At 47.0% G+C, this 22,005-nt stretch overlaps 1 protein-coding gene across 6 annotated transcripts in view; it reads left to right on the forward strand.

The window, feature by feature from the left end:
* Window positions 1-21,184, forward strand: part of LOC142465284 (uncharacterized) — a 52,850-nt gene extending 31,666 nt beyond the window's left edge. For all 6 annotated transcript variants that reach the window (XM_075569300.1, XM_075569301.1, XM_075569297.1 and 3 more), the window contains 3 exons: window positions 678-881; window positions 1,072-1,195; window positions 17,158-21,184. In XM_075569300.1, the coding sequence (XP_075425415.1) occupies window positions 678-881; window positions 1,072-1,195; window positions 17,158-18,704 (1,875 nt within the window). In that variant the 3' untranslated portion in view covers window positions 18,705-21,184. The remainder of the gene's footprint in view (window positions 1-677; window positions 882-1,071; window positions 1,196-17,157) is intronic.
* Window positions 21,185-22,005: the final 821 nt, after the last annotated feature.

Raw genomic sequence — 22,005 nt, forward strand, 5'->3', positions numbered from 1 at the left:
CAAATGAAAAAAGGGGATGGACAATCTAACTTATGAGGAGAGGCTAGCTAAATTAGATTTGTTTAAATTAGAAAAGAGGCGTCTGAGGGGATATGATAACTATATACAAATATAGTCAGGGACAGTACAAGGGGCATTCAAAAGAACTATTCATCCCAAGGACAGAACAAAGGATACAGGGTCATCCCCTAAGGTTGGAGGAAAGAGATTTCACTAGCAACAAAGAAAAGGGTTATTTACAGTAAGGGCAGTAAAAATGTGGAGTTCATTACCCATAGAGACTGTGATGGCAGATACAATAGATTTGTTAAAAAAAAAAAAAGATTGTATGTCTTTTTTAGAAAGGAAAAGTATACAGGGATATACCAAATAAGTAAACATGGGAAGGGTTGATCCAGGGAGTAATCTGATTGCCAATTTTCAGAGCCAAGAAGGAATTTATTTTTCCCCCTATGAGATATCATTGGGTGATATTTGAATGGTGTTTATTTGTTTGCCTTCCTCCGGATCAATATACTTTAGGTACAAATATAGGATAAAGTATCTGTTGTCTAAATTTAGCATAGGTTAAACTTTATGGACATATGTCTTTTATTAAACTCATCTACTATGTAACTATATCAACTGTTGTCTCTTGCTCTGCACAGTGATATTTATTACTATCTCTCAATATGTAGGATTATATTGTTGTGAAGAAGCACGGTGAGCATGTCACAGACAGCAGCAGTCCCTGTGCGCCAGAAAGATTCTGCAGGACCCAGAGACCCATCATGGAGAATCCAACTAACTCCCTGATACATGAGAGAAAGAATGACAAGAAGCTGATGTCTGAGAAGATCCTGGAACACACCAACATCATCATTCACCTGTTGACTGGAGAGGTGAGGGCTGCTGGGCAGCGTTAGATATTACCACCTTTCTGTCTTCATTTAGCCTATTCTTGAGCAAACTTTGTTCTATGTATCTGTATTCTCCTCTCTGCTTTGCTCACCAGGCTTTTCATAAGGAAAAGATTCTTATAGGACCAATTATTATGTCTGGATACTGAGTGGAGGATTCTCTGTGTTTCAGGTACCTATAAAGTGTGATGATGTTGCTGTGTATTTCTCCATGGAGGAGTGGGAGTATTTAGAAGGACATAAGGAGTGTTACAAGGACGTGATGATGGAGAATCACCAGAACCTCAGCTCACTGGGTAAGAGGAGGCTTTCTGTTATTCTAATAGAGATGTCAGTCATGTTTGGATCCAGCAAACAGGAGCTCAAGTTACACTTTGTGTTTTTGTTGTGAGGTTTATGTCAGGAACAAGAAACAAGTCCCAGAGCCGGAAACAGAGGTTCATCTCTGTCACTCAGAACGGGATATTTTAGAGCAAAGGTTCCCAACATTTTTTCTCTTGATGCTCCTTATTCATAATACTCAGTTGCTGATGCCATTACAATAGGGCAAAGAGGATACCTACCCCCTTGGAAATCTTCCCACCCCATCTTCCTCCCCATCCCCCTTGGGACTCAATACTCCAACTCAACTGCCGCCCTCCCGCACCAAATTCCTTAACTCCTCCGCCCCTTACTTCTTACCCCGTTTCTTTTCCCACCTCTTATTAACCTTTCACTACCAAAGAGGCAGCAGAGCATTGCAGAGAAGTTTGATGCAAATTCCTCCTTTAACAAAAGGGTTAATCCCTCCATTTACAAACCCTTTCCATGTCTGCACTTTACCTTTCCTCACCTGCTCCCATCACGTTCATTCATCCACCCCTCACACCATCACTCTCATTCATCCACCCCTCACTCATCACTCTAATTCACCCACCCTCATCCCTTCACTCTCATTCATCCACCCCTCACTCCATCACTCTAATTCACCCACCCCTCATCCCTTCACTCTCATTCACCCACCCCTCACCCCATCACTCTCATTCACCCACAGCTCATCCCATCACTCTCATTCACCAACCCCTCGCCCCATCACTCTCATTCACCCACTGTCACGGTTGTGCTCGCCACAAACCGGGACCGGACCGCGGGGCTGAGGTGGGGTTATATAATCACCGACCTTAGTCCGCGCAGACTGATCCGGAGTGCGCAGTTCGTAGTCGTACATAGCAGGGTCAGGATTGGAGAAGGCAGCATCGTCATTATTCAAGCAGGAGTTCGGCAACAGGTAGACAGGAGTTCCCCGCTTCATCTTAGGAGCGTGAGTGTGGGAGTGGCCTCTGTGCGAGGAGCGGCCTCAGCCCATGACGCCAGTCTCAGCAGGGGGAGACAGCAGGCTGGCCTGAAGTACACCGCAGGGCAGCATCGGGGAAAACCAACGCTTCAGCACCGATGACCCAAGCAGGCCTGTGCGTGGAGAAACGCAGCAGGCCTCAGGATACTCAGGAAGTAGGCCTCTGCGTAGAAGCGTAGCAGCAGGCCTCAGGATACTCAGGAAGTCTACTAACAAAGACCAGAGAAGTTAGTACACAAGGAGACAAGCCTAGGGCTTGTGGCAGAACACGTAACGTCCAGGGAAGGAATTATGCTCGGCACTGATTCAGTGCCAAAGCCCAGCATATAAAGGGCGGAGATCCAATCACAGGAGGAGGGTGTGTGAGTATTCCTCCAATGATGGAGCACAGGGCAGAAGCTGCAATGAGAGGCAGCACATGTGCCATTGATTGCCAGAGGAAGCCTTTGTAACAGCAGAGGTCTGCAAGGCTGGAGTCAAAGGCAGGAGCGGATTCCTTCCAGTACGCCCCCTTCATATGAGACCTCCGGACGAACAGGAAAATTCATAGATCTGGGGGACATGGAGTTTTTCTTAAACTTCCTTAGGCGAGAGGTGGCATTGAAAGCCCGCGGTTTGCTGGGATTCCTTACAGTACCCCCACTTCTGGGTGGACAGGACCATTCCTAGGTCTGGGAGACATCGAGTTGTTCCTGAAGTGTCTCAGGCGAGAATTAGGTCCAAAATCCAGGTGTATATTGGTGAGTGCCGCAAAGGAGAGCGGTGGCACTGCGGTTTTCGGTACATGGGCAATGGGACCAGGAATCTTGGAAATCCAAAGCCGAGAAGGGACAGGGGACTCCGGAATAGGGACATCAGAAGGACAGCAGCCAGGTGTCTGGTGCATAGTAATAGTCCAAGAGTACAGCACACAGGCCACTGATTGTCGGACATGAATGACATTGTGGACTGCAGGGCAGACAATGGCTTTGGCGGAATCAGCACGTAAGAACCTGCGAGAGTCTTTAGCTCCCAAGGAATTCCGGGTGGTGGTTAGCGAGGGTATAGGGCGGGAGCGTTCACTGCAAGATATTGAAGCAGTAGTCTTGCTACGAACCAGGCTTGTAATCCCAAGCAACTCGAGAGAGCCGGTAGCAGTGATGACGTAATTCTTGGTTGTGGTACGGGCAGTAGAAGAAGGGTCCGCCTCCTTTGGCCTCTGATATTTGGGGAGAATCAAATCCGAAGTTATGGCCTTGGCGAAGGGCATAGTAAACAGCAAGGAGACAGTAGGGGACAGCATGTCCATACCCATAGTGGGGCCATCAGGAACAGGGACGGATGCTTCAGGTAATGCGACGAGGTCTAGTGTGGGTGTCTTCGTTTTAGAGAGAGACCAAATATAATCCAGAAAGGGCACTTTAGACACCGCACAGAAACCTGCGAGTAGAGACTCTGTTTGAAAGGTAAGAAAACAGATCTTATCCGATAAAGCAGGAAGCCGGGTAAGCGGTGCAACAGCCTTAGAAATAGAAGTCTTGGGGTTAAAGCTGGGTACCTCCAACAGAGAGAAAGCAACCGGAGAACATGAACTTGAGTTAGCCGTGGAGGGCCCAGGTAAGATGGTCTTGCATGATACTGTGGGAGAAGCAATGCGGAATATGACTGTTTTAAACACTGGGTCCTTAACATCGGTAGCTCCAGGCACCTTCCTGAGAGGTAACCCTAGTTTAGCGACAGGACAGTCAATAGTAAGTACCCCAAGTATTGTGGAAAATACAGTGAAATATAAGTCCATCTTGTCACAGGAGTTTTTGAAAAAGGGGACGCCGCAGTTTTTGCCAAAAGTTCCAAGTGCGATACCCCTGAGCTCGTGGTAGCAGAGATGCAGTCAGTAGCGGATGCCCCGAATACTGTGGGCAAGTTAGCGGAGTGGACATCCCAGACTTTAGGGCTAAGCGTGAAGTTACAGGGGGCTTAGAAAAAAAAAAGGTTATTCTCAGGCGTGAGGAGCTTTAAGTCATCTTTAATCATCCCAGAGGCTGTGGCATGATCCGTGAAAGAAACTGGGGTAGACTTTCCAATAGAAACAAGGGACATCTTGCTTGTCACAGAAGTGGGTGATTGAGAACCAGCAGGAACTGAACTAGCTACTGTAATAAGATCAGAGAACATTGTGCTTGTTTCTAAATTGGGTCCCTGAGAATCCCAAGTGAGGGCATCAGACTCAATGGCAGACTCAGTGACAAGGGTCTTGGAATCAATTAAAGGAATTGCAGGTATCACAGACTTAATAGGAGAAATACCCTGCAAAACAGGAATCTTAGCAAAGGTGATAGGCATCTCACAGACTGCCGCAGAGGTGGAGGGCAGGCAGTCAGGCTCTACCTCAGGAGCCAGAGAGAAGCCAAGGGTCAACACAGGAAGCGCTGGGGAGACCCTAGAAGCTGTAAGGGTAGACTCGGAGCATAATAAGGGATATGGGGCAGATAAGCTGATCTCTGAAGGGATAGCCTGATAGGCCGTAGAATGGGGGCTAATAGCTGTCAGTGAGAGAGGACTACAGTGAGAGGGGACTGCAGGTTTACAAAATCAGGGGTAAAGGGAGTTTTAGATTTGAAAACCTGATCCTCCAAAAAAGGAGGGGCCTGACTGTAATTGTACTAAGGGAGCAGCAACAGATACGCTGATCTCAGAAAGGGTCACTTGGGAAGGGGCATAATGTGCGCTGTTGGCTTTTAACCCTAGAATTTGAGAAGAAGAGAACACAGACAGTACAAGGGGGGCAACCACAACTGTGCTGGTCTCTAAAGTGGGTTCTTGGGAAGGAGTGTCTGGGACATCAGAAACGACTATAGATTCCAAGAAAAGGGGTCTATGCTCAGAAGCAGGGATTTCAGGTCGCTGAGTGACAGACTGGGTCAGCGACATACCTAGGAGTGGGGATTCTGCGAACAGGCTTAGGGAAACAAACGGTTCCAGAACACTTTTATCTGGAGCCAGTATTATTGCCGAAAGTTCAGGGGGCGTAGCCCCGAGAATTTTAGCTGAATCAGGGGACATAAGGGGTTCATCCTCTGAAACTAAGGAGGTGTCCTTGACTGGCGGACTACAGGGATTTACCAAGGGAGGTTCATAGGGCTGACCTGCGGGGGTTAACATGGGAAAAACCTCAAGGGTTAAGTTAGGCTGTACCTGAGAATCAGGAAAAGATACGCTAGTTTCCGAGAGTGGGGACATAGGGTTTTCAGCTTCTTGCCCTAGGGACCTAACATTAGTCTGCGGAATACAAGGGTGAACAATGGGGACCTCACAGAGCAGACTAGCAGGGGTTAAAACAGAAATAACCTCGGGACAGAGCTTAAAAATTCTGGGTTAGAAAGAGAGGGCAAGCAGGATGCATTCTCTGGTGCTAGGAGAGAGACACTGACCTAGGGAATGCTGGGATTTACAGTGGGGGACTCGTAGGCCTGACTAGCAGGGGTTAAGACAGGAATAACCTCGGGGTCTGAACACAGGGAGGTAAAATCAGGACTAGGGACCATGGCAGCTTCTCCCTTAGGCTTATGAGGAACAAAACCAGCTTGGTAATTTCCAGGAGAAGGAAATAACCCCAAGGGTTTAGCAACAGGACTGGTAGCGCGGGGAATCTGTCCCATAACAGCGTCGCAGGCGAGGATAGGATCATGCTCTCTTATGTACTGGTCCAAAGATAGGGATAATTAATGAAACATATTTTGAGTCTGCGCCAGTTTACAGGATCCACGTTTTCCCAGGTCACAGGGGAGCCAGGGGCAGGAACATAAGAGATCATAGTCTGTTTTAGCTCTCTAAGGCGCTGGGCCTTAATCAGGAGTTCTTTACGGAGCTGTTTCTCAGACAGGGTTAGGCCAATAAACAGGGACTGGGTTTCAGGTGGAGGCAGTCTCAAATATACTGATCTTTAGACAGGGGCTGGTTTACAGACTGGGACCGGTTTTCAGAGAGCAACTGGTTTTCATACTGGGACTGGTCCGCAGGCCGGGACAGGATTTCAGATAGAAACATACCAACCCTCACCACAGGGCGGTCCGGATTTGTGGGGCCGAGCATACTGTCACGGTTGTGCTCGCCACAAACCGGAACCAGACCGCGGGGCTGAGGTGGGGTTATATAATCACCGACCTTAGTCCGCGCAGACTGATCCGGAGTGCGCAGTTCGTAGTCGTACATAGCAGGGTCAGGATTGGAGAAGGCAGAATCGTCATTATTCAAGCAGGAGTTCGGCAACAGGTAGACAGGAGTTCCCCGCTTCAGCTTAGAAGCGTGAGTGTGGGAGTGGCCTCTGTGCGAGTAGCGGCCTCGGCACATGATGCCGGTCTCAACAGGGGGAGACAGCAGGCTGGCCGAAGTACACCGCAGGGCAGCATCGGGGAAAACCAACGCTTCAGGACTGATGACCCAAGCAAGCCTGTGCGTGGAGAAACGAAGCAGGCCTCAGGATACTCAGGAAGTAGGCCTCTGCGTAGAAGCGAAGCAGCAGGCCTCAGGTTACTCAGGAAGTAGGCCTCTGCGTAGAAGCGTAGCAGCAGGCCTCAGGATACTCAGGAAGTCTACTAACAAAGACCAGAGAAGTTAGTACACAAGGAGACAAGCCTAGGGCTTGTGGCAGAACACGTAACGTCCAGGGAAGGAATTATGCTCGGCACTGATTCAGTGCCAAAGCCCAGCATATAAAGGGCGGAGATCCAATCACAGGAGGAGGGTGTGTGAGTATTCCTCCAATGATGGAGCACTGGGCAGAAGCTGCAATGAGAGGCAGCACATGTGCCATTGATTGCCAGAGGAAGCCTTTGTAACTGCAGAGGTCTGCAAGGCTGGAGTCAAAGGCAGGAGCGGATTCCTTACACCCACCCCTTATCCCATCACTCTCCTTCATCCACCCCTCGTGCCATCACTCTCATTCACCCACCGCTCATCCCATCACTCTCATTCACCAATCCCTCGTCCCATCACTCTCATTCTTCCACCCCTCATCCCATCACTCTCATTCACCCACCCCTCGTCCCATCACTCTCATTCACCCACCCCTTGTCCCATCACTCTCATTCACCCACCCCTCGTCCCATCACTCTCATTTACCCACCCCTCATCCCATCACTCTCATTCATCCACCCCTCATCCCATCACTCTCCCCACCCCTCATCCCATCACTCTCCCCACCCCTCATCCCATCACTCTCCCCACCCCTCGTCCCATCACTCTCATTCACCCACCCCTGATCCCATCACTCTCATTCATCCACCCCTCATCCCATCACTCTCCCCACCCCTCATCCCATCACTCTCATTAACCCACACCTCATCCCATCACTCTCATTCACCCACCCCTCGTCCCATCACTCTCATTCACCCACCACTCGTCCCATCACTCATTCATCCACCCCTCGTCCCATCACTCTCATTCACCCACCCCTCATCCCATCACTCTCATTCACCCACCCCTCGTCCCATCACTCTCATTCACCCACCCCTTGTCCCATCACTCTCATTCACCCACCCCTCGTTCCATCACTCTTACCCTTAGATTCTCCCTCCATTTAAATACACGTTTCATTTTTAACTATAAGAATTGTCAAAAAATATGTGTTATGTATTTTTACATGTTATAATTTAAATGTATTTTAAATGGAGGGAGTATCTCCGAGTGAGAATGATTGGATGATGGGGATGTTAGGGTGATGGGAGCAGTGCACAGATGTAGCAAGACTTACACTCCCCGTGACTATGAGAAGGTGCGAGATGACAACTGCGTCAACACTTTGTTGTCCAGGCCTCATTCATGGACGAGCCGAGACTTGTTTAATCACTCAAGGGCCTGCCCAACTCTCCCAGATTATTTATATACAATATTCTCACAAGAAGATGACATGAAAGAAAATTGTATATTAGAACAAGATTATAAAAGATTGAAGAAGATTGTATTATTTCACATAATCTTTGTTATTTATCTCTAAAATGTCATTTACTGTACGCTTACTAAAAAAATGTAATACTTAAAAAAACTTCATGACTTCAAAGTTTTTTTTGTGGGGGGGAATAAGCGACGGTTTACATTGAAAGAAATGGCATATCATATGAAATTAATGGGAATAAGGGATGGGTTACATTGCATTTAGATTAAAGACACTATCACACTAGCGCCACCTATCATTACTGCAGAGTACTATGACCAAAGCTAAAACTGGACTTTTTCTGTTCGTGGCGCATTCGCAGCTCAGTCACGGTAACCACATCCAACCCACAAAACATAAATAATTGCCAGGGATTTAGACCTAGTTTCTCACGGTCATGGGGAGTGTAAGTCTTGCTACATCTGCTTGTGAGAAAAGGCAAAGTGCAGACGTGGAAAGGGTTTGAAAATGAAGGGCCCTTTGTTCTAGTAAATCTAAAGAAAATGTATTTATTTTCAGGAAAAACAGATACACAAAGGACCAGCAGAGACACACACCACAGGAGTATAGATGTTCACACACACACAAGGAGAATAGATACACACATATAAGAACATATACACACAGGACTGTAGGAGATGCGTACATACTGTAGGTTGAAACATGAGATTTGTTTTTTTGGAAAATAATGTAGGCTTTTAATCAGCCGAGGTTTCAACAACATAAAATACAGGCATTTCCTAGCAAAAAAAGGTGCGAGCACGCGCATATTAAGTGAAACTTCTTTGTGTTTTGTCACTGAAATTGTAATTATACTCTCAAAAGTTTTTCATTCAATCAAAAACATCAAAATGTCACAATTTCAGAGACAAAACACAAGGAAGTTTCACTTAGAATGTGCTAACTGTTTTAACATTTCCCTTTTAAAATCTACCAGCGACTATCTACTATTCAACCGATTCTAATATAGAAATGCTGCAAAAGTTCAAAGAAGGGACTGATCACAGCCAGTGATAGGGCTGGAGGCAGGTAACCAATAAAAAAGGTATTTATTTAATTAAATAGCATAACAGCAGACAGATACAGGGTAATCTGACGCGTTTCTCGTCCGTCAGGCGCTTTATCAAAGATAAATCTTTGATAAAGCGCCTGACGGCGAGAAACACGTCAGAGGACCCTGTATCTGTCTGCTGTTATGCTATTTAATTAAATAAATACTTTTTTTATTGGTTACCTGCCTCCAGCCCTATCACTGGCTGTGATCAGTCCCTTCTTTGAACGTTTGCTGCACTTACCTGGACTGAAGCCTCACTGGGATCCAGCGGACTTCGTGAGTTTATTTATTTATTTACACGGAACTTCCTTCGGTTGCCAGTGTGCTTCTCACATCCCTCCAGCCGCCCAGACCGCCGGGCAGAGGCATGTGCTTTCACACAGGGTAAGTGTTGATTTTTTCTTCACTTGCCCTTGTCAGCACAGTCAGACTCCCCCTACTGGTCTTACCTTATGGGGCTTTAATAGGAGTGAGATTGCCTTAATTTACACACCTCATTGTGCACCTGGATTGATTTGTCATTTCATGTTACATGGATTCCGGATTTGTTTAACATATTCCTATACCACATGTGACATTTGTAGCACCAGTTAGGGGATTGTTCCCTATTCCCCTATGCTCCATAACATAGAAATGCTGCCTTATTCCAACCTAACAAATTGCCCCTGTCAATTTTCAAAACTTGGCACAATAATCTTTGTTATTGAAGACAAATAACAAAGATTTTTGTATCAAGTTGTGAAAATTGTTGGGCTCATGTTATTCATCATTTTTTTTACCTTTTCCTTAGGTAATGCAATAATTGGGGAAGGACTTGGATAAATGTAAATTGCTTGCTAAAGTTTTACTTAAGTACTTTAAGAAGCATTTAATATGTTTTCTATTCCTCTACATACAATACTTTAATACAACCTAAGTTGCTATGATGCGTGTGTCCCATTGCTTCTAAGCATGTGCACGATGCACCGGACGCTTCTACACATGCGTGATGTGCGCCGGCCACTCTGTGCATGCGCAGCCATCACACGCCACCCACATCACTTCCATTACACACTTCCATCACCATGAAGTAGATATGTGCTAGGAAAAATTTACTAGGCTCCAGCAAAGAAGTTTCACTTAAAAAATGCAGGGAAAGCCCCTCCTCCCTCTGCTCACCTTTCTCCTTTTCATGCTGCCTCCTCCTCTTCTTGGCCCCACCTCCCCAGATACATTATTCTTGTTATAATTTATTTATACCTTGCCAACATATTCCGTAGTGCTGTACAATAGGGTTGGGGGATGAAAACAATAAAATAAACATGCATTGTTACAGTAGGTAGGTGCACCCTGACTAGGGTGACCACCCGTCCCCCTTTTGCCGGTACAGTCCCGGTTTTTCGGGAGCTGTACCGATTTTCTGTGTGTACCGGAAATGTCCCGGATTTTCCTCAATGTGTCCCCATTTTTATTTTTTTTGTCCCCGGCGGTGCGCGAGTAAGCTGCGGTGCGCTGTGCGCGAGTAAGCTGCGGTGCGCGGTGCGCGAGTCTGCGGCGGCGCGGAGGAGGAGACTGCAGCAGCCCGGCTGGTAAGTATTTTTTTTTTTTTTTTAATGCCAACCCCCCCCGGCAGTTTCCTACCTTGTTGGCCAATCCCCAGCGTCCCGGCATTAAGCCCCGCCCCCCGGCATCATCCTTCACCAAGGACCTGCATGTGGAATGACTGGAAGGAAGGGTGCCTGGGGGCGGGGCTTCCGCTTCCTGCGGCAGAGCACACGTGGTGTGTGTCTCTGCCCGCGGCTCCTGGCTCCTCTGCGCGGTGTTTCCCCCCCCCTCTGCCCGCCCGGGGGGATAGGAGGTGGGTTTTTTATCCTTTGTCTCCTGTCCTGGCGCTCCCTTCCCCCCCCCCTGTCCCCTTGGTTCGGGAGATGGGCGCGGGGGCTGGCAGTGGTGGCTGCGCGGTGTTCCCCCATTCTGCCCCGGGAGCCCGTAGCTGCCCGCCGGGGGAGGGGGGGCGGCGGCAGTTTACCTTTGTGTCCCGGCGCTCCTATCCCCCCCCCCCCCCCCCCTAGGTGCGGGAGATGGGCGCGGGGGTGGGTGCAGGGGGAGGCGGAGAGCCACCTGCTCGTGGCTGCCTCTGTACTCCAGTCTGTGTGTGTGTGTGTGTGTGTGTGTGTGTGTGTGTGTGTGTGTGTGTGTGTGTGTGTGTGTGTGTGTGTGTACCAGTGTGTGTGTGTATGTACCAGTGTGTGTGTGTGTGTGTGTGTACCAGTGTGTGTGTGTGTGTGTGTGTGTGTGTGTGTGTGTGTGTGTGTACCAGTGTGTGTGTGTGTACCAGTGTGTGTGTGTGTGTGTGTGTGTGTACCAGTGTGTGTGTGTGTGTGTGTGTGTGTGTGTGTGTGTGTGTGTGTGTGTACCAGTGTACCAGTGTGTGTGTACCAGTGTGTGTGTGTGTGTGTACCAGTGTGTGTGTGTGTACCAGTGTGTGTGTGTGTGTGTGTACCAGTGTGTGTGTGTGTGTACCAGTGTGTGTGTGTACCAGTGTGTGTGTGTGTACCAGTGTGTGTGTGTACCAGTGTGTGTGTGTACCAGTGTGTGTGTGTGTGTACCAGTGTGTGTGTGTGTGTGTGTGTGTGTGTGTGTACCAATGTGTGTGTGTGTACCAATGTGTGTGTGTGTACCAGTGTGTGTGTGTACCAGTGTGTGTGTGTACCAGTGTGTATGTGTGTGTGTGTACCAGTGTGTGTGTGTGTGTGTGTGTGTGTACCAGTGTGTGTGTGTGTTTGTGTGTACCAGTGTGTGTGTGTGTGTGTACCAGTGTGTGTGTGTGTGTGTGTGTGCCAGTGTGTGTGTGTGTGTGTGTACCAGTGTGTGTGTGTGTGTACCAGTGTGTGTGTGTGTGTGTGTGTGTACCAGTGTGTGTGTGTGTGCCAGTGTGTGTGTACCCGTGTCTGTCTCCCGCTCTCCCTCCCCCTCTCACCCTCTCCCTCTCTGTCCCTCTCCCTCTCTGTCCCTCTCTCTCTCTGTCTCTCTCACCCTCTGTCTCTCTCACCCTCTGTCACCTTCTCTCTCTCTCTCTGTCACCCTCTCTCTCTCTGTCACCCTCTCTCTCTCTCTCTCTCTCTGTCACCCTCTCTATCTCTGTGTCATCCTCTCTCTCTCTGTGTCATCCTCTCTCTCTCTGTGTCATCCTCTCTCTCTCTGTGTCATCCTCTCTCTCTCTCTGTGCCACCCTCTCTCTCTCTGTGTCATCCTCTCTCTCTCTCTGTGTCATCCTCTCTCTCTCTCTGTGTCATCCTCTCTCTCTCTCTGTGTCACCCTCTCTCTCTCTCTGTGTCACCCTCTCTCTCTCTCTGTGTCACCCTCTCTCTCTCTCTGTGTCACCCTCTCTCTCTCTCTGTGTCACCCTCTCTCTCTCTCTGTGTCACCCTCTCTCTCTCTGTGTGTCACCCCCCCCCCTCTCTCTCTCTCTCTCTCTCTCTCTCTCTCTCTCTCTCTCTCTCTCTCTCTCTCTCTCTCTCTCTCTCTCTCTCTCTCTCTCTCTCTGTCACCCCCCCTCTCTCTCTCTCTCTCTCTCTCTGTGTCACCCCCTCTCTCTCTCTCTCTCTCTCTGTGTCACCCCCTCTCTCTCTCTCTCTCTGTGTCACCCCCTCTCTCTCTCTCTGTGTCACCCCCTCTCTCTCTCTCTGTGTCACCCCCTCTCTCTCTCTCTGTGTCACCCCCTCTCTCTCTCTCTCTGTCACCCCCTCTCTCTCTCTGTGTCACCCCCTCTCTCTCTCTCTGTGTCACCCCCTCTCTCTCTCTCTGTGTCACCCCCTCTCTCTCTCTCTGTGTCACCCTCTCTCTCTCTCTCTGTGTCACCCTCTCTCTCTCTCTGTGTCACCCTCTCTCTCTCTCTCTCTCTGTGTCACCCTCTCTCTCTCTCTCTGTGTCACCCTCTCTCTCTCTCTCTGTGTCACCCTCTCTCTCTCTCTCTCTGTGTCACCCTCTCTCTCTCTCTCTGTGTCACCCTCTCTCTCTCTCTCTGTGTCACCCTCTCTCTCTCTCTGTGTCACCCTCTCTCTCTCTCTGTCACCCTCTCTCTCTCTCTCTGTGTCACGCTCTCTCTCTCTGTCACGCTCTCTCTCTCTGTCACGCTCTCTCTCTCTGTCACGCTCTCTCTCTCTGTTACGCTCTCTCTCTCTGTCACGCTCTCTCTCTCTCTCTGTCACGCTCTCTCTCTCTCTCTCTGTCACGCTCTCTCTCTCTCTGTCACCCTCTCTCTCTCTCTCTGTCACCCTCTCTCTCTCTCTCTGTCACCCTCTCTCTCTCTCTCTGTCACCCTCTGTCTCTCTCACCCTCTGTCTCTCTCACCCTCTGTCTCTCTCACCCTCTCTCTGTCTCTCTCACCCTCTCTCTGTCTCTCTCACCCTCTCTCTGTCTCTCTCACCCTCTCTCTCTCTCTGTCACCCTCTCTCTCTCTCTCTGTCACCCTCTCTCTCTCTCTCTGTCACCCTCTCTCTCTCTCTCTGTCACCCTCTCTCTCTCTGTCACCCTCTCTCTCTCTGTCACCCTCTGTCTCTCTCACCCTCTGTCTCTCTCACTCTCTCTCTGTCTCTCTCACTCTCTCTCTGTCTCTCTCACTCTCTCTCTGTCTGCCTCTGTCTGCCTCTCTCTGTCTCTGTCACCCTCTCTCTGTCTCTGTCACCCTCTCTCTGTCTCTGTCACCCTCTCTCTGTCTCTGTCACCCTCTCTCTGTCTCTGTCACCCTCTCTCTGTCTCTGTCACCCTCTCTCTGTCTCTGTCACCCTCTCTCTGTCTCTGTCACCCTCTCTCTCTCTGTCACCCTCTCTCTCTCTGTCACCCTCTCTCTCTCTGTCACCCTCTCTCTCTCTGTCACCCTCTCTCTCTCTGTCACCCTCTCTCTCTCTGTCACCCTCTCTCTCTCTGTCACCCTCTCTCTCTCTGTCACCCTCTCTCTCTCTGTCACCCACTCTGTCTCTGTCACCCACTCTGTCTCTGTCACCCACTCTGTCTCTGTCACCCACTCTGTCTCTGTCACCCACTCTGTCTCTGTCACCCACTCTGTCTCTGTCACCCACTCTGTCTCTGTCACCCACTCTCTCTCTCTCTGTCTCTCTCACCCTCTCTCTCTCTGTCTCTCTCACCCTCTCTCTCTCTGTCTCTCTCACCCTCTCTCTCTCTGTCTCTCTCACCCTCTCTCTCTCTCTCTCTGTCTCTCTCACCCTCTCTCTCTCTCTCTCTGTCTCTCTCACCCTCTCTCTCTCTCTCTCTGTCTCTCTCACCCTCTCTCTCTCTCTCTCTGTCTCTCTCACCCTCTCTCTCTCTCTCTCTGTCTCTCTCACCCTCTCTCTCTCTCTCTCTGTCTCTCTCACCCTCTCTCTCTCTCTCTCTCTCTCTCTGTCTCTCTCACCCTCTCTCTCTCTCTCTCTCTGTCTCTCTCACCCTCTCTCTCTCTCTCTCTCTGTCTCTCTCACCCTCTCTCTCTCTCTCTCTCTCTGTCTCTCTCACCCTCTCTCTCTCTCTCTGTCTCTCTCACTCTCTCTCACCCTCTCTCTCTCTGTCTCTCTTACCCTCTCTCTCTCTGTCTCTCTCACCCTCTCTCTCTCTGTCTCTCTCACCCTCTCTCTCTCTGTCTCTCTCACCCTCTCTCTCTCTCTCTGTCTCTGTCTCTCTCACCCTCTCTCTCTCTCTCTGTCTCTGTCTCTCTCACCCTCTCTCTCTCTCTCTGTCTCTCTCACCCTCTCTCTCTCTCTCTGTCTCTCTCACCCTCTCTCTCTCTCTCTGTCTCTGTCTCTCTCACCCTCTCTCTCTCTCTCTGTCTCTGTCTCTCTCACCCTCTCTCTCTGTCTCTGTCTCTCTCACCCTCTCTCTCTCTCTCTCTCTCTCTGTCTCTGTCTCTCTCACCCTCTCTCTCTCTCTCTCTGTCTCTGTCTCTCTCACCCTCTCTCTCTCTCTCTGTCTCTGTCTCTCTCACCCTCTCTCTCTCTCTCTGTCTCTGTCTCTCTCACCCTCTCTCTCTCTCTCTCTCTCTCTCTCTGTCTCTCTACCCTCTCTCTCTCTCTCTCTCTCTCTCTCTCTCTCTCTCTCTCTGTCTCTGTCTCTCTCACCCTCTCTCTCTCTCTCTCTCTGTCTCTGTCTCTCTCACCCTCTCTCTCTCTCTCTGTCTCTGTCTCTCTCACTCTCTCTCTCTCTGTCTCTGTCTCTCTCACCCTCTCTCTCTCTGTCTCTGTCTCTCTCTCTCTGTCTCTCACCCTCCCTGTCTTATTTTAACTGCCGTATACCTACACCGAAGTAACCTACCCTTCTTTCTTCCAGATCTGACTCAAGTTTCACACGGGAGACCTCGAAAGACAGGTAGGGAACACCTCCCCTCCAGTATAGTACCTTGAGGGACTGCGGATCAGGTAAGATCCCAGCTGCTTTAGAAATTGTGAAGAGGGGGCATCCAGACACTGGTTAAGGGGTTCAGAATCATTCACATCTGGGGTTTTTTTGTTCGATTAGTGAGGTCAACACACACACACACAACTATGTAACAAAGACTAATGGTCGTAAGTATAAGTGTACTACAATAAATAAACTGTTATGTAAAAAAAAAAATGTCCCGGTTTTTCATTTTCAAAATCTGGTCACCCTAACCCTGACCCATGGAGCTTATAATCTATGAGGAAGGAGTAACATAAGGTACAGGGCGAATAGAAGGTTGGTGGTGTGTGTTGGATCGCTGTGTGAAAGAGTTTGTGTTGGAGAAGTTAGTGGGATTATGCTGAGGTGGAGCTGTTAGAGCAGGTAATGTGTGAACATGGAAAGGTTTTAACGTGCTTCGGAAATATTATATGCAAAACCAATAACAGAGCAGCTGGAACAGCCGCAAATGGCTGATACTCTTTGTTGTGAGTGAAGTCAGCTGCACAGCACACATACCCCTATATCAATCATGTAGGGGGTGGTGCTGATAAACTCCAGGTATTTGAAGTTATTTCTCTTTTCCTCAAGTGTTAACACCATCCGTGCTGGCTTAGTTGACAGGATCAGTGAAGCCATATTGGAGACACTGTCTTAGGGGGCCACCTTCGGTTTGACTCAGGTGTTATGTTCAAGAGAATCTGAGGTAGAGTGAATGTACACATGCTCCAGGTGCCACCTTCTGATTGACTACATTGCTGCATTACCAAGCAGCAGCCAATCAGAATGGAGGAAAGTACCAAGCTCCCTAACAACTGAGATGCTTTCTCCATGCTCTTCATTCTTTTGATCCTCCCATGGCCCCCCAGAGAGTGCTAAACCCCTGCTGAGAAACACTATTTTTAAGGATCCTAATAACTTAGGGTTTCTCTAATCTGTTCCTCAACGTCACCACAGTACTCCTGCAGTCATTCCACATAACAGACATGGGTACCTTTTACCGCTATGTCACATGTAAGGGAATTAGATTAAAAAAGGAGGGATTGAAATACTCTTACCCATTTATATTAGGATATAAATGTACAAAACAATATACATATTTCATATCATAGTAGGTTTCTAAAATATTTAACACCATTGACATTTACAATACACAAACACATTATCAGGGGTTCTCTCGCAGTATAGATTCTTGTCTGATCCCCAGGACAAGGAGTCAGGACATCCATTCTGTTTGGCATTTACTCTGGTCCCTGGTATTGGATGTGAGCTCTAGGGTGCAATGTCTGAGGGTTAATTATACATCTGTGACTTGTTTTTTTTTAGCTCATAACTTGTCCCATTGTGTCTGTTATTAAAACCTATGTCAATAGATTTGCAGAACAAAGCTATATAAAAAGTAAATTAACCCCTTAGTTGCTTTCAATTTTGCCACAGTACTTCTTTAGCTTACAGTAAATTCCAATTGCAATTTGGGGTGCGTTTTATACTAATTGAAATGTTCCACCAGTAATTTTAAATTCTTTATGCTATTAATTAAACTATTTTCTCACAGTGCATTTATTTCCCACAGATAAATCCATGAGCAGAAGTACACCTGCAGGATGGCACACCCCTCTTTGCTCACCAGATTGTGTAAATGAAGATAACAATGTTGTTAAAAGTGATCAAGGAGCAAATTACTTGCGGCAAAATAACCCAAGTAAGAGACAGAGAAAAGCTGTGAGAATTATTGCTAAGGAATCAAACTCCCGTGAAGAAGAAGAACTGAAAGAACATGAATATGTATCTACTCATATTAAGAAGTGGAACAAAGGAAAAATTAATGCACAGAAAATTCACAAGAACTTGTTAGTAATGAAGTATAAGTGCAGTGACTGTGGTAAAAACTGTAATAATAAATCAGCTTATACAATTCACCAAAGAACACACACTACAGAAAGGCTGTATAAATGCTCTGAATGTCAGAAATGTTTTACTAGTAACTCGGCTCTTGTTAAACATCAGGCAATTCACAAGGGAGTGAAGTTGTTTCCTTGCTCTAAATGTGGGAAACATTTCTCTTGTAAATCAGATCTTTTTAGACATCAGAGAATTCACAGAACAAAGAAACAATTTTCTTGCTCTAAATGTGGGAAATGTTTTTCTAAGAACTCAAATCTTGTTAGACATCAGATAATTCACACAGGAGATAAACCATTTGTTTGCTCTGAATGTGGGAAATGTTTTTCCCATAAATCAGATCTTGCTAGACATCAGATAATTCACACAGGAGAGAAGCCATTTGTTTGCTCTAAATGTGGGAAATGTTTTTCTCACAGCTCAACGCTTGGTAAACATCAGAAAATTCACACACGAGAGAAGCCATTTGTTTGCTCTGAATGTGGGAAATGTTTTATCAATAACTCGCATCTTGTTATACATCAAAGAATTCACACAGTAGACAGACCATTTGTTTGCTCTCAATGTGGGAAATGTTTTTCCCGTAAGACACATCTTGCTAGACATCAGATAATTCACACAGGAGATAAGTCATTTGTTTGCTCTACATGTGGGAAAAGTTTTTTCTACAGCTCAAATCTTGTTACACATCAGAGAATTCACACAGTGGAAAGACCATTTGTTTGCTCTGAATGTGGGAAATCTTTTTTCCAGAACTCACATCTTGTTAAACATCAGATAATTCACACAGGCGCAAAGGCATTTGTTTGCTCAGAATGTGGGAAACGTTTTTTCCATAAGGCAGATCTTGTTAGACATCAGATAATTCACACAGGAGAGAAGTCATTTGTTTGCTCTGAATGTGGGAAAAGTTTTTCCCAGAATGCAAATCTTTTTAAACATCAGAGAATTCACACAGGAGAGAAACCATTTGTTTGCTCGGAATGTGGAAAATGTTTTTCGCAGAACTCACATCTTGTTAATCATCAGAGAGTTCACACAGGAGAGAAACCATTTGTTTGCTCAGAATGTGGAAAATGTTTTTCGCAGAACTCACATCTTGTTAATCATCAAAGATTCCACACACGAAAGAGACTAATTGCTCCTAATGTGGGGAATGTTTTACATAAAGCTCAGAGCTTGTCAAACATCAGAGACACTACAGAGAAAAATATATAGCTTTTAAAATGTCACTGGGAGAGTAATTTTTGCTCTTAAAAAGTGCAAGACCTTGCAACGGTGAGGGGGTTAACCAGACACTAATTAAGGTTAAGCCCACTTGGCTACCCTAGATTCATGTGTTGAGGTCCTAGAGTGTCAGCTCTTGGACCCAGATGCCAGAAATCCATTACTGTGACTGTGTGCAAATTATGTGACATTAAAGATTTATTTGTCTTTTGCCTTTCCTGGGGTGCTGGGACTGGGAGAATTCTAGGCTGTAAGTTTCAGGGTGGGTTTGTCAGAGAAAGTCTTTACAGAATGTCTATGTCTCGGGGTTTCAGAGTTATGGGATACCCCAAAAGTTGGATCTGGGAATCGAATGAGATTCTTGGATACAGCCAAGCACATTGCTCCGGTCAGACTCTGAAAACAATCTTACGACTCACCGCCAGGATTCCTGTTGCAGCATCATCCAGACAAGGTAAATGGGCATGAAGGGGTTCATGTATACCTGCAACCAAATACGGGGTCCCTAGTATAAGGAGAGGTGCCAAGATACATGCACAGGTACCCTGAACCTGGTATAGTGGTTTAGAGGGTGCTCCAGCTATGTGATAAAGCTGAGAATGATTTCAGTGTGTAAAAGTTTTAAAAGTTATTTTCTAAAGTGTGCCAAGAATGAGGCTAGTAAGTGTAAGCAGTATATCCCCTCACTCCATCCCTGACACCAGAATAGGGACTTACACATTTTATCACACAAGATACAGGACACAGTATATTTTATTAAAAGGGTTATGTTTAATAGGTATATGTACTGATAATCTGTGAATGAACTGTGGGATTTCCAAGTCATGGATTCTGTGTGACCAAATGGCTACCAAGCTTGGTGCCTCTGGGTCTGTGCGGAGTCCGGACTTTAAAGCTTCAGGGATGCCACGGTGTTAGAACAGGAGGGGCACTGCAGTTCTGCTTGAGTACCCACATCCTGGGCTAACATGGCTATCTGGCCACCATTTGCCAGAACAAAGTTAATCAGTAGAGGTATATCTGGCACACATCTTACTTGAACAAATAGAGTAACTAGCCGGTGCTCACTGGATCAAAGGATGTCCTGGAGGTCCCATACAAGGGCACTGTAGAAAAGAAGTTCCTGGCATTCTGTGAAGCGATGGAGGGGGGCTGGCCCGGTAAGAAAGGGGTTACACCCCAGATGGCCACCGCTACCATCGTGTGGGAGGCGAGGGGTTAACTAATAATTGTTACATGTGTTTTATTCCCCTGCCTCAGTGCAAAATGTGTTTCCCCTGGTTACATGTATTTCTCCCCTTACAGTGTACTGCACCGACACACTTTATTCGAGCAAATACCCGGTATGTACCTGGCAGATACCTGGAATGCGCCACTCCTCAACTCTGACAAGCCCCGTTGCATTTGCCTTCCCAGCCTGGGTTCATGCCTGGCTGATGGGCGGCTGATCTGTTAAATGATAATGATTAGGATTTAATAGGCTGCAATGCTTCGCGTGTCTACCAGATGGCATAAATTCATGAATTGTAATGCAGTATATATATATATACTGTGCAGTATTGCAGCCAGCGGGAATAAAATGGTTCAATCCCTGCTTGGAAAATAACTCAATGCACTCGGGCAGAAAACAGTCACAAACCTCAATACACCCGGGTATACCCGAATTCGTGGGACTAGCCAAGCTCGAATAAAGTGTGTCGCCAGTGTATGCACCAAACACATACATTGGGATCGGGTCGGGAGGGAAAGGGTGAATCATATTTACATGTTTATGGCCCTTTATTCCCCTTGCCACCTTTTTACCCCCGTTTGCAGCCCGCCCCATATGTTGCCATTGGAGCTCCATGCAAGTCTATGGAGATTTCAAGGGTTTTGGCCTGATATCAAAGAAGACCAGCAGATGGCCCATATAGTATGTTTTGGTCAGGGGGCGACAGTATGTCTACACAAAGGCCACTGATGAAAGGCTCATCCCCCCAGTTTGTATATACAGCGTGGAGAGAAAGCAGGACATGGCCTTTCACATGAAGTGCCATAATTCACACCTTTAGTCAGGTTTCCCTGGCCCCGATCCCCATCTGGCAGACTTAGAGACGCCAACACTTTTGAGTGGGGTTAGGAAAATGGGAGCCTGACTAAGGGATTGTGTGCATGTGCCAGCTACCTGGGGGCAGGTACCAATGTGCTTCCCACATTAGCTGGCAAAAGGTAATGGGGTACAGATAATTGTTAACCAATACCTGAGACCCAATGTTAGGGTATAGAGCCCAAATCAAATAAAAACGATGGTAAGCTCTACGCCCAGTGTTCTTCGTTATTTCATCTGAATGATGCCTGATGAATTGCTAATCTGAATCCTGATTACTTCATTGTCCTCTCCCCACGTTTTGTGTATATATTCCATTTGTTATTTGTCCAATCTTGTGTGTTCACCTTCTTTGAAGGAATAAACTTTCTTTATCAAATCACAATCGCATTCAGTTCAACCCAGTTATTTGGCGTATATTATAACCCTGTAAGCTACAGTGACACTCGGTGTTGCAACACGAAGGTTTATTCACAGCCAAAAGGTCCAACGTTTCAACTGCACATGCAGTCTTTCATGAGTACCTCCCGGTCATTGGAAAGGACGCCTGCAGAGGTCATTTTTGTGAATTTCGTTTTAAGGATAGATTTTTTCGTTAGCCCCATTCCCAGTAAGTGTGTTGACCCTGTAAATTGTGTTACGTTGTGTGTATGTCTTTTCCTGAAATAAATTACAATTTATTTTACCTCCTTGCTTTGTTTAATCAATGATCCCGGTATAAAAAGATGTTGCTAAACCTGGTCCATTTTTGTAGATCAGTTTCTACAACCCATTGTTATGGAGGGTCGTGATTACATTAGAGACACATTTGACTTGGATAAGATTGTATTGTATGTCTTTATTTATATAGCGCCATTACTGTACATAGCGCTTCACAGTAGTAATACATGTGGTAATCAAATAAATAACAGATAATATAAATAACAGATCATGGGAATAAGTGCTTTAGACATAAAAGTAACATTTCGGAAGAGGAGTCCCTGCCCCGAGGAGCTTACAGTCTAATTGGTAGGTAGGGAGAACGTACAGAGAGAGTAGGAGGGAATTCTGGTAAGTGCGTCTGCAGGGGGCCAAGCATTATGTATCGTGTTTAGAATATCCACAGTGCTATTCATATGCTTCTTTAAGCAAGTGGGTCTTAAAGGTGGATAGAGAGGGTGCTAGTCGGGTACTGAGGGGAAGGGCATTACAGAGGTGTGGGGCAGT

Source organism: Ascaphus truei, chromosome 13 (assembly GCF_040206685.1).
Source record: "Ascaphus truei isolate aAscTru1 chromosome 13, aAscTru1.hap1, whole genome shotgun sequence".
NCBI classification, from domain to species: domain Eukaryota; kingdom Metazoa; phylum Chordata; class Amphibia; order Anura; family Ascaphidae; genus Ascaphus; species Ascaphus truei.